General features: G+C 50.8%; 2 protein-coding genes across 2 annotated transcripts in view; one reads left to right on the top strand and one right to left on the bottom strand.

Annotated features, from left to right (window-relative positions):
* Nucleotides 1-2460: 2460 nt before the first annotated feature.
* FNDC4 (fibronectin type III domain containing 4) lies at nt 2461-5341 on the bottom strand. The gene is made up of 7 exons (XM_007108369.4): nt 5204-5341; nt 4879-5023; nt 4677-4792; nt 4261-4465; nt 3695-3784; nt 3238-3362; nt 2461-3071 (listed from the first exon to the last, which is right to left on the bottom strand). Exons 2-7 carry the CDS (start codon nt 4997-4999, stop codon nt 3036-3038), a joined length of 693 nt encoding a protein of 230 aa, XP_007108431.1. The 5' UTR covers nt 5000-5023; nt 5204-5341; the 3' UTR covers nt 2461-3035.
* A 2314-nt stretch (nt 5342-7655) lies between these two features.
* Nucleotides 7656-12121, top strand: part of GCKR (glucokinase regulator) — a 25811-nt gene continuing 21345 nt past the window's right edge. Inside the window, 8 exon segments of the mRNA XM_028496588.1 lie at nt 7656-7715; nt 7996-8181; nt 8314-8382; nt 9247-9315; nt 9700-9773; nt 10082-10151; nt 10372-10425; nt 11612-11706. Coding sequence (XP_028352389.1) covers nt 7656-7715; nt 7996-8181; nt 8314-8382; nt 9247-9315; nt 9700-9773; nt 10082-10151; nt 10372-10425; nt 11612-11706 — 677 coding nt within the window.

Here is a 12121-nt window from a genome sequence, read left to right as displayed (position 1 = left end):
GCAGAAGCGACCTGAGCGCGACACGCGTCGCAAGGTCACCGCGTAGGTTCGCAGCGAAGCAAAACAGAACCCGCGCAGCCGCAGTGAGGTCTAGGGCGGGACCCCGCCCGGGAGGGACCCCGCCCCGCCTTAGGGGGCTTGATGAATTCTCTCCTCGACCAATCCCATCGTGGCATGCAAACCCAAACTCCAGCCACGCCCACAAGCCTTCCGCAATCTCCGGGGTCCTACGTAATCGTAGTCTCGCTAGCTGTTCGATGTACGTAAGCGTGGCTGAGTGCCTTCTGTTAATCCACAAAACCCTGGAGAAAGCAGGGCAGTAGCTATCATAGGCCTTTTACAGTTGACGGAATTGATCCTAAATAGGTTATGTAACTTGCACAGGATCACAAGGCTGATAACGATGGGTAACAGGAATACTCAGTATGTGTCTGCCAGGTACCGTGCAAAGTGTTGTACCTGCATTGTCTCCTTTAATCCCAAAGCCACCTTTTGAAGGGGATAGCATTATTAGTCCCATTTCACGTAACATGAGACTCTGGATTAGAGGGGTCACTTGCCTAAGCTAACATAGTGCGTTAAGGACGGAACTGGGATTCTACCCAGAGCTGGTGCATTTAAACACCCTTTGTATTCCTTCTTAACTTCTAGCTCCCTATCTCCATCCTATGCTACTATATACCCTGTGACACTCCTATCCCCAGAAATGATGGTGTATCCAGAGTCTGAGAGATATGTGCTTTGGAAGCCTTGGTCAGAGAGAGGTAAAACACCCTACTTTTGAACTGGAAAATGGTGAGTTTAAGACTGCTGCTTAGATCAGGTTGCTTTTATGGTTTAGGGCAGAGGACAGACCAGAGCTTGGCTCACCTGACAGGTGTAGTCTTGTGAAACCCGGGGTTGGAGCTTGGTTAGGTTTAAAAGATACTGACTGACTTCTTGATCTTTGTTTGGATTGGGGTCCCTTTCAGAATTATTGGTCTAATTTCTCGTAACATACCAGAGAAATCAAGATGCAAAAAAGGAGAGTTATTCATAAGCCACCTCTCGGAGGATCATACGTGGAGAAGACTGTTACCTTCCAGACAGCGTAGCATATGCTGTCCAGACAGATTCTGGGTTCTGAAGTCTTTCCCACAGAGTGCTTGCAAATGTCAACAGGTGTTTCTTTCACTGGCACCAACCTCCCCGTGGAACTTAGGAAAAAGTAGAGGACAGTCCCTATTTTCACAGGAAACAAGTAGGCCCCAGAGCCCAAATTATAATTCTTTTTTAAAAAATACTAATGTTTTTTTAAAATTTTATTTATTTTTGGCTGCGTTTTGGGTCTTTGCTTTTGCGTGCAGGCTTTCTCTAGTTGTGGCCAGTGGGGGCTACTCTTCCTTTTCGTGCACGGGTTTCTCACTGCGGTGGCTTCTCTTGTTGCGGAACATGGGCTCTAGGCACGCAGGTGTCAGTAGTTGTGGCGCACAAGCTTAGTTGCTCCGTGGCATGTGGGATCTTCCTGGACCAGGGCTCGAACCCGTGTCCCCTGCATTGGCAGGCGGATTCTTAACCACTGTGCCACCAGGGAAGTCCCCCCAATTATAATTATTTTGACAAGAGAGTTCCAACCCCAGTTTTATTTCCAGAATCCTCCTCTGGATAGAATGGCTGAGAGTGAATATAAACTCATTTATTATTTACAATTATTACTGACTTTGACCGAATGAACAGAGAGACATACAGACAAAGGGGAAAGCAAGGGCAGGGAAGAATAGGCACAGAAATGCACTTGGCACCCAGGGATCCATTAGTGTAGCTGTTCTTTCATTTGTCCCAAGACCCTGTTCAGTCCTTTTCTGAAAATTAGCTCAGGGTTGATGAAATCAGAGGAATAAATGGTGAGGAGCTGGGCTGCCAATGTGGGCAGTGAAGATGAAAAGGCTACTGGCCCTCTCATGTGGCATAACCTTAGTTTCCACTAGTACATGAAGAATTTATATCCTCTTTTTTTCCTGCTCCCCCTTCTCACCCAAAAAAGGAAGAGGATCTAGGGCCCTAGTTTTCTTTTCTTTTTTATTTTTTTTTTTTTTGCGGTACGCGGGCCTCTCACTGTTGTGGCCTCTGCCGTTGTGGAGCACAGGCTCCGGACGCGCAGGCTCAGCGGCTATGGCTCACGGGCCCAGGCGCTCCACGGCATGTGGGATCTTCCCGGACCAGGGCACGAACCCGTGTCCCCTGCATCGGCAGGCAGACTCCCAACGACTGCGCCACCAGGGAAGCCCAGGGCCCTAGTTTTCTATGCCTCTTGCTGGGCTCTGCTCCACCCAGTTCCAGGCTGGAGAATCAAAGCAAACACCTTCAAATAAGAGTCTGCTCCTGTCAAGTTGGTGGTGGTGTGAAGGGCCCTTGTAGTCAGGGGAGAGACAGTGGAGAAATGTTTTCAGCATACTAGACAGTATCCCATACAGTCCGCTCCAGTTTGTCCAAGAAACTTTATTGGAAAAATGTCCAAGGGGTGAGATCACCAGCAGCCGAAGGGGCTGCCAGGTGAGAGGGGGAGCACCTGAGGCTCCATGGAAGACACTGGAGTTGTGCAGTGCAGCATCTGCCTCCAGGCCCAGACAATTCCTTTTATTTGCTGGGGGAGGTGGAGTACCCACAGAAACACTCCTCTCTGAGACCCAAAGGCAAGATGTGGGGGCAGCTGGGGATGCCAAGGGTCCTGATGCGGGTGAAATGGGGGCCCCATTTGGGACCTAATGGAATAGGGTTGAACAAGTGACTCTCCTGGACCTGGGGGATGGAAGGACATATCCCATCTGATATCCACTCCCCAGGTCCAGGGGCTCAGACCCTAACAGACCTACCTTCTGGCCCTGCTCACAGTGGAAAGAGAATGGATACCAGGCCTGAGATTGTGGGAGTGTCATTACCCTCTGGGAGACTGTGGGATCCTTCAGTCTTGGGCAAATCACCATCTTGGGCTCTCCCTGACCCCATCCCCATCCCCAAGATGTTAGTGCATCTGTCTTCTGGTTCTGTTTCTTCACTCATACGTCAATGGTGTTGATGGATGGCGAGTTTTTCTGTGAAAGAAGATGGCTTGAGTCTCTAATTTCAGGAAGGCGGTAGCCTCCTCCATCCCAAATTTCCATTCTCCCTCTTCTCTTGCTCCTCTGTGGCCCTTCTCCCTTTCCCTTACTGCTTCTAGAGGCAAAATCACCCTTCCCTCCCTCTCTGGCCGCACATCACCTGTCTTGTCCCCACTGGCCTTCCCTGAGGACTCTGTTCCGGTCCCTTCCCCTTCTCCTTGGGGTTATTGTTGGAGTCATTGTCCTTGATGATGTCATACTGACGGCAGAATAGCCCAATTACAGCTGAAACACAACAATACAATCTGAACCTTGATCTTGACCTCCCCACTCACAGCCTTGAAAGGCAGTGAGATACCCACACGGTTTCTAGAAAATCCGAGAAGAAAATCTTTGAATTCCTGGTCCCCATGCACAAGCACCACCTTCTTCATCCTCCTCTCTGGGCTCCCAAAAGCCTCCTCTCCCTCTCTTCAAACTTTTCCTGCTCATCCTTCTCAGCTAAACGTCTCCCCACGCCACTGCTCTCACCCCCTTTTCTCCCAACAACCTTCACCAACTCCCACCTTCACTGAGCCCCACTCAGTCCACGGTCCCCTGTCCAGCTGCTTACTCACCAGCCCACATGAGCAACACCACCACAATGATGGCCACTTCCCCTGTCTGCAGAGGTCGCTCTCCATCCAGACCCTCCACTGTGATGTCGCCTGAGAAGGAAGGAGACAGACCCCAGGTTACAGGGAGCAGCTAGAGAGCTATGTCTGTGCAGACAGTTAAGGTTGGAGATGCTGGGGATTAAAGCCAACGTAGACCCATCACAGCGTTGCCACTTGGTAGCCCCTCTCTGGGAAGCTGTTGGTGGACAGGCGGTTAGAGACCAAAAAGCCGGGGGGCTGCAGGTCAGATACTCACTCACGCAGGCTGCAGCTGCTGTGAACTGAGGCTGGGTAGAAGGAAGCTTAAAAGCCCTTCCCCCAAGGAATTCATTACCAGCCTGTCTATACCCGGTCCCCTGCCAACCTGCTTTCCTTCCTTTCCTGGCAGTACAATGAATTAAATCATCCTTCTATTCCTCTAAGCTAGATGGCTGCTTGCTTTGGGGAAGTAAACAGGAGACCGAAGACCAGGGAAAGAGCCAGAGAATCCAAAGCTTTAGGGAGCGGGGAATACCTGAGGCCCTCACCTGGGCTCGAGCTGTTTGAGGGTAGCCGGTCAGAACCCTTGAGAGTTCGGAAGTGCACCCGCGGCCCCGGGGGGCTTTCTCCCCGAAGGCCAATGCTCCTGACCTGCACTGTGTAGTCACTGTCTTCAGCCAGGCCCCAGAGGGCACAGGCCCGAGTGGTGGTGTTCACCTCCCGGATCACACGTTGCCCCGGTCCATTCTGCCGCTGCAGGGAGTCGATGAGAGAGGAGGACAGCCTCACCCCGGTCCCAGGCCACCGCCTGAACATCCAAGCGCTCCAAGGGAGTAAGGGTGAAAAGGGCAGCTCCCAGATTCTCCCACAGCTGGGAGGGGGGCTGGGGTGGGGAGGGAGGTGACAGAAGGAATGTTCAGGGATCCAAGGACATGGGTTGGGGTAGCCGAAGGGTGATTCATACTTGCTGGGAAATGGAGTAGCCAATGACGATGTTGCCTTCTGGGACGTCCCAAGACACAGTGGCCGAGTTGGCTCGGAGGTGAGTGACGGTCACATTCACAGGAGAGGGAGGCCGGTCTGCGGGTGCCAGTGCGTTAACCGGTTAACAGGTTCCACCCACAGACTAACTCTGGTTACCTCCCACCCTCTCCCCCTTTACACACCTGCTCGTACAAAGCCCAGGTCACAACTGACCAGCAGGAGGACAGTGGGGCTTAGATATGGGGAGAGGGGCATTAGCGAAGCCATGGTCCCCACCGAGTCCGCTGGGAGGCACTGGGGCATCCGTTTGACATCCAGGCGGGGCTCCTGGAGGTGGCAGGAGTTGTGGGAGGGTCAAGGACTTGCCAGAACGAGCGGGTGGGCAGCAGCTCTCCCGGGCTCCCCACGGCCCACAACAGCCCCAGAGCCCCCCTTTTCCCCATGCCTTCCTGGCCCCCGCCACATCCCGGCGCCCCTGGTGCGCGGCTCTGCTCTGCCCACACCCACCTCCGCCGGTCCTCGCGGTCGCTCAGGCCTCGGGGGGCTGCTCGGTGCCCAGAGGGCGGCCCATCGCCCGACTCCGTGGCGCTGTCCCTACCCCATCCCGGCGCGGGCCCGGCGAGGCGGGCGGCGCTGGACCGAGCTGTGAGCAGAGGGCGGAGGCGTAGCGGCCGCGGGGCTGCGAAGCCCCCCGAGCTCCGGCTGGCCGCGCAGTCTGTCCGAGAGCAGGGGGCGGTGCCGGCGCGGCCCGGAGGCTGGCCTGGGTCCCCGGGGCGGGAGGCGGTACGGCTGCCTCCGCCGGCCCCTGCAGCAGATGTGACCGTCCCGGCGAGCCAGCCGCCGCCTTCTGCAGAGCTGGCCCCCGGCTCTCCGCCGCAGCCCGGCCGGGACGTGCGGGCCCGCCCCGCCCAGCTGGGGTTCTCGCCGCCGTCATCAACGCCCCCCCAAACCCGGTTCTTTCGGGACTCCTCCCACGACCCTCTCATTGGCGGCCTCTCGGGCCCCCAAAGCTCCGGATCCCGGCTCTGTGTGATAAGCCCCGGCAGGGGCGTGGGGGGCGGGGGGGTGTCGGGAGAGGCGCTGGTGCGAGGGTCTCAGGCACCTGGGAGGCCTCTCCCTCCCCAGATGGAATTAGCCGAGTTGGGAAGTGGCATTCCACCTCCGGTGCGGGAGGGGACAGAATGATGGAGATAATCATTATTTTGACAATCTCCTACTTGTAGACTGCGTCAGCTTTTAAGTATCTTCCCCATTCATAATCTGATATTGATTCCCTTCATTCTCTCAGTCATTCTTTCATTTATTAGGCAAATATTTATTGAGCGTTCTCTATGTGTCTGGCATGTTAATAGCTGGAGACACGGCGATTATTAAGAGTGCTGGGTTTATAGGGGAAATTTAAAGAGAGACGACCTGTTTCTTGTCTTAGCTCTGGGACTTACTGTGTGGCCTTAGACAGAGAGGTTAATCTAAGTCTCAGGTTTCCCACCTGTAAATCAGAGCATCCAAAACCTCACAGGGCTGTTGTGAGGATCAAATGAGACAATATTGGGGAACGATCTTTATAAAGCTTATAACACTGTGTGAATGAGAGATTATTATTAATCGCACCAATTTGTTAGTTACTGCATTTATTCAATAAACATGTGAATCCTTAAGTTGTTTCATGCTTTGGTTGAGCATGAGATCTGGAGTGAGAACCTGGGTGTGAGTCCCAATTCTGTCAGCTGTGTGATCTTCAGCAACTAACTTAACTTCTCTGAGCTTCAGTTTCATCGTCTGAAAAATGAGGGTGTCAATATCATCATCTTTTTAAAAAAAATTGAACTGTAATTGATTTACAAAGTGTTAGTTTCAGGTGTACAATACAGTGATTCATATATGCATATATTCTTTTCCAGATTCTCTTCCATTATAGGTTATTACAAGGTATTGAATACAGTTCCCTGTGCTCTACAGTAGGTCCTTGTTGTTTATTTTATATATAGTAGTGTGTATCTGTTAATCCCAAACTCCTAATTTATCCCTCCCCGCCCCCCATCTTTCCCCTTTGGTAACCATAAGTTTGTTTTCTATGTCTGTGAGTCTATTTCTGTTTTGTAAGTTCATTTGTATCATTTTTTTAGATTCCACATATAAGCGATATCATATGATATCTGTCTTTCTCTGTCTGACTTACTTCACTTAGTATGATAAATTCTAGGTGCAAATGGCATTATTTCATTCTTTTTAATATCTTCTTAATGTATCTAATGAGATACTGTATGTGAAAATGCATTGTTCAGTGTAAATAAATGTTAGCTAAACTTGTATTTAGGGCAGATACTTTGGTTTCTAATTCTCATTGCAGTATTTCTATTTCTGTGGCGCTTTGCCCTGTAATATCCAGTTCAGTGCGTGCACCCCTGGGGCTCTGAGGCTTCTGTTGCCTTCCTTCTGAGAGGAGAGTGAAATGGGGCAAGTGGGACAGGGAGGACTGTGTGTGCTGAGCATGTGATCAAGCCACGGCCCAGGTCCTCTGACCTCTGCTGACCCTGAGAACTCTGATCTCTGGCCTCCTGATGCATCCTGGTTCCAGAGCACTCGTGCCCAGGGATTCTTTTTGCCCTGGGCCTGGGTATTGTCCTTCCGGGCTCCAGGCCCTCCAGAGAAGAGGGCATTGTCCGAAGGGCAAGAGTAATGAAGACCTCGTGTCTTCCTCTTTAGGGACAACCAGAGGCTGGGGAGTCTGGGTGCCTGTAAAGAGGGACCTGGGGAGCCCCCGTGGGGTGACCAGAGGGCTGGGGACCTAGTGACCAGGAAAAGGTGCAGGCAGAGGTGTGCAGAGAGGCCAGGGTACTTGGGTTAATCATCACTGTGGCTCAGATAAGGCCCTGCCAACTGGAAGCAGAGTCAGTGTGACAGAAGGGGCTCTGTGGCTGAAGAGGTAGGCACAACAGTGTGTCCACAGTGTGGGACCATGCCAGGCACAAAACGGTTTCAACGTGTGACTGAGACCCCGGAGCCTGGCAAGTGGGAGGTGAGACCCTTTCTCCCTGTTGGCCTTCTGTGCTGATTCCTAGAATCCTGTCTCATCTGGACTTCCCTGCACCCTGGGTTTCTGCTTTCCCCTTCCTCCTTCCCATCTTCCTTCCTGATTTTCTTTCCTTGATAGGCCCAGAGTACCAAGTGCAGGCTAAATGCTTTGTGTGTGTGTGTGTGTGTCTGTCCCAACACTGTGCCTGCTGCCACACCCACCTCCAGTTCAGCAGACGTGAATGAGGCTCCCTGCTATGGACCTGGTCCCCCCTTCCCTCTAGTTGTCTGGGTATGAGGCAGCCCTGCCCATCACAGAGAAGTCACACCCACTGACCCGGGATCTGGACAAAGCAGATGCCGAGCAGACTGTTCAATTGCTGGGGCAATGTGATGCTGAGATCTTCCAAGAGGAGGGACAAGTCATGCCACATGCCAGGTGACCCAGACCCATCCCCTGGACACTGCAAGTAACGATGCCCACTGCAACCCCACCCCACCTCAACCTCTGCCCTCTCAGACCATGGTCTGAGAGCCCCTCCACGCCCCCCCCCAATCCACTGTCCTTTTCTTGGCTGCTGATGCCTGCCTGTTGCCTCCAGTGACTCAACAGTGAGTCAACTCTGACCACCATGGTATAAGTGGCTGGAAAAGTTCAGGAAGTGCTGAAGGTACCAACTCTCCACCTGCTCCCTGCTTAAGTTCGTGTTTCCCTCTACTTTTCTCTTTCCTTGGTCTCTATGTTTCCCTTTTATAAACTTCTATATCCTTATTGTCATCTTATTAATCAATAGTAATTATAATAACTATTACTGCATAATACTTTATAATTGACCATATGCTTTCACACCCATTACCTTCACAAAAACCTGTAAAGTTGGTGTTATTGTCTCCATGCTTTTTCGGATGGGAAAACAAAGACTTGAGATAATCACAGTAGCTTGCCCAAATACACCCAGCTAATAATTGCCAGATAATGCTGATTCTTTCTATCTATCTATGACAAAGCTGCTTTCAGTCCTTTCTGGAATAAGTAAGGGTTTTTGGGGTTTTTTTTTTTGTTGCGTTGGATCTTCGTTGCTGAGCGCAAGCTTTCTCTAGTTGTGGCGAGTGGGGGTTTACTCTTCGTTGTGGTGTGCAGGCTTCTCATTGCGGTGGCTTCTCTTGTTGTGGAGCATGGGCTCTATGCATGCAGGCTCAGGAGTGGTGGCTTGCGGGCTTAGTTGCCCCGCGGCATGTGTGTGTGATCTTCCTGGACCAGGGATCGAACCCGTGTCCCCTGCACTGGGAGGTGGATTCCTAACCACTGCGCCACCAGGGAAGTCCAGTAAGGGTTTGAATAAGTAGCTAAACCAGAATTGGGGGTCAGACTGAAGTTTCTTTCTCAAATCCAAAGTTCTTTCTGCTACACCATATTTCTCTATGTTCTGTTCGCTTTGGGGATAAGAGGGGGGTTCTGTTACCAACCAAAAAGAGAATATGCTTCTCCCAACCTGAGCTGGGTCCTGGAGACCTAGGCATTTTTCTTTTCTCAGGAGCCTGAGGGGGGCGCTGGTGGGGCTGAGTGGAGGGGTACCTCTGGCAGGATGGCATTCCTCATGTTGGTGAGTACCTTGATAGCCGGTTTTGCTCTCTCTGCCTTCTTGGGGTGAACCTCAAGACCATAAAGCTCTTCATAGCTAAGCTCCTAGGTGGACCGCCTCCAGCTCCGGCTCCTTTTCTTCTCCAAAAGCTATATCTCAACATGGAGTCCCATTTCTTCTGAGCCCATCTGAGCCCCACCAGTCTATTGCCAATGTCTCTACATCCCACACACCCCTAATCCATCATCTCCAAGCAGCATATTTAAGAGTCAGATTCCAAGCAGTACTGGCTCAAGCACTGACCTAAGAGAATCATTATACAGCCTCTACCCTCAAGGTGTTGAAAATCCAAGATAATTGTTCCTTCCCTGTCATTACTACTTCATGTTCTCTCCGACTTGGCAGGTCTCCTTTAACCAGCTGATGAAAGGTCTAGGACAGAAACCTCTTTACACCTACCTCATTGCAGGAGGTGACAGGTAAGCCAGGTTGGCCTATGAATATTTTGTTTGGCCTAACTAGTGTCTTTTAGAAACTGAATTTGAGTGCTTTCAGGTGGAGATTGTGTCCGGTTTGCTTTCCACTTCACATACTTATGTTGCCTGACTAGCCCTCATAGGTATTTAAGTTTTTCAACCCTACAGAGTGTTTTTCATGGTGCCCAACAAATAGTAGGTGCCCATTCAGTGATAGTTTTCTCTTAATTTCCTTCTCTCAAAGCAGCCCTAATAAACCATAGGCTTCTGCTTCCCAAACAGTGCCACTGACCTTGAGTCTGTCCTCTTAGGTCTGAGATGGCCTCTAGGGAGGGGACGGAAGATAGTGCCCTGGATGGGATCGAGGAACCGAAGAAGTCTGTGTTTTCCACTGACACTCAACCAGAGACCTCTGTCTGTTCCTTCTCGTGGGGACATCAAAGCCCCAACATCCAGCCAAAGCCCATCCCCTGCCTCCTCCCTGCCCCCCAACTCCCTTCCAGCCACCCCCCACCCTATCCTGGCCCTGTCATCCCCACACAATATGTTTATACCCTAGGATCCTCTTGGTGGCACTACCTCACCCATCCTCCTCTCCTAGGTGGCTGCTGGGAAGAAGAGGGTGATTGTCATTGGCATTTCAGTGGGACTCTCTGTGAGTGTGAAGACGGGCTGGGTGGATCAATTTTATAGGAAGGCAGGGAGTAGGAGTGGAACAGCATGGAAGAGAAATCAACAAGATTTATCTAGATTTAGCTAGAAAACAGAAAGGGCTTGTGTAAGGAATTTTGATTTTACTCTCACTAATTAGGATCCAGTTGCATGAATGTGGGACAAGGGGGAAGGGATCTTATCCCACAATAACTGTGTACCCATCCATTCAACAACCAAAATAGATAGAGTAGTCCAGGGGTCAGCAAACTATGCTGGCAGGTCAATCCAGCTTCTCCCTGTTTTTGCCAATGAAGTTTTACTGGAACTCAGCCATTTGTGTTTATGTATTGTCCATGGCTACTTTGACGCTTCAATGGTAAGGCTGAGTCATTGGACAGAGATCGTAGGACCCACAAGCCTAAAATATTTGCCGTCTAGCTCTTTACAGAAAAAGCTGACCCTGGACTAGTCCCTTGCTACTTAAAGTGTGGTCCTTACACCAGCAACATCAGTATCACCTGGGATCTGTTAGAAATGCAGACTATCAGGCCTCCCCACACCAGACCTACTGAGTCTGAATCTGCATTTTAGCAAGATTCCCAGGTAGTTTGTTTGAGAAGCACTGGGCTAGATGACCCTGAGTTTCCTCTCAGCTGTGCAGCTCTGATTCTGACTCTCAGAATTCACTGAGCAGGACCTGGACCTCAGCAAGGGCTAGATGTGGAATGAGGCACACAAGGAGAGCAGGACACTGACCTCATGGGGCTTACAGTTTAGTTCTGTATTTTCAGACTTTACCACGCAGAAGATTTCCTTGGGAGAACCTGTTAGAAATGTAGGTCTAGGGAATTCCCTGGTGGTCCAGTGGTTAGGACTCAGCGCTTCCACTGCCAGGGTCCCGGGCTCAATCCCTGGTTGGGGAGCTAAGATCCCATAAGCTGCACGGTGTGGTTGATAATAATAATAATAATAGTTAATTAATTTTTAAAAATGTAGGTCCATGGGCTCTCCCCTTCAAATTCAGATCCAGCAGATTTTAACTGGGCCCAGAATCTGCACTTAAACAAGCATAACAAACAAAAAAAACAAGCATGTCGGGGGTGGATTCTGATGTACGTGGGCCTCGGGCAGCACTAGAGTAATCCCCCTCATCGTACCCTCCTCTCTCACCCTCACCCTACCACCAGCCTCCCTTTGTGGCAGGCCAGGTGGACTACTGCATGGATAACCCAGCCGTCTTTTTGCCAGTCCTGATTGGTTTCAACCCAGTGAGCATGGCCACGTGAGCCTTCTGGCCATGCCTTCTCATGGCCAGGTCATATGCAGACGTTCTGTAATGAAAGGTCATGGCCAGACCCCTGGGGGACGCTGGGAGGGAACCTGTGAAAATCTACAGGATAGTCACAAAGGAGAGGGCAGGGCAAACATGCTCTTGTTCACCAAATCTCAGAATATTAAAGTAAATAAAGGTGCAAATGAAGCAACTGACAAAGGATTAGTCTCCAAAATATACAGGCAGCTCATGCAGCTTAATATCAGAAAGACAAACAATCCAATCCAGAAATGGGCAGAAGATCTAAATAGATATTTCTCCAAAGAAGGTACACAGATTGCCAACAAACACATGAAAGAATGCTCAACATCACTAATCATTAGAGAAATGCAAATCAAAACTACAATGAGGTATCACCTCACAC

The sequence above is a fragment of the Physeter macrocephalus genome, chromosome 12 (genome assembly GCF_002837175.3).
Source record: "Physeter macrocephalus isolate SW-GA chromosome 12, ASM283717v5, whole genome shotgun sequence".
Taxonomy (NCBI): Eukaryota; Metazoa; Chordata; class Mammalia; order Artiodactyla; family Physeteridae; genus Physeter; species Physeter macrocephalus.
The sequence above is the reverse complement of the archived record's forward strand: the minus strand, read 5'-3'. Positions and strand labels throughout refer to the sequence as shown.

What these genes read in the sequence shown, in the direction of transcription:
- FNDC4 (XM_007108369.4), bottom strand. Translation starts at nt 4,999, where the DNA reads ATGCCCCAGTGCCTCCCAGCGGACTCGGTGGGGACCATGGCTTCGCTA. An exon ending in CTCAAACAGCTCGAGCCCAG is followed by an intron (nt 3,785 to 4,260) that starts GTGAGGGCCTCA and finishes CTTCCTTCTCAG; the next exon opens with GCGACATCACAGTGGAGGGT. An exon ending in GGTGTTGCTCATGTGGGCTG is followed by an intron (nt 3,363 to 3,694) that starts GTGAGTAAGCAG and finishes GTTGTGTTTCAG; the next exon opens with CTGTAATTGGGCTATTCTGC.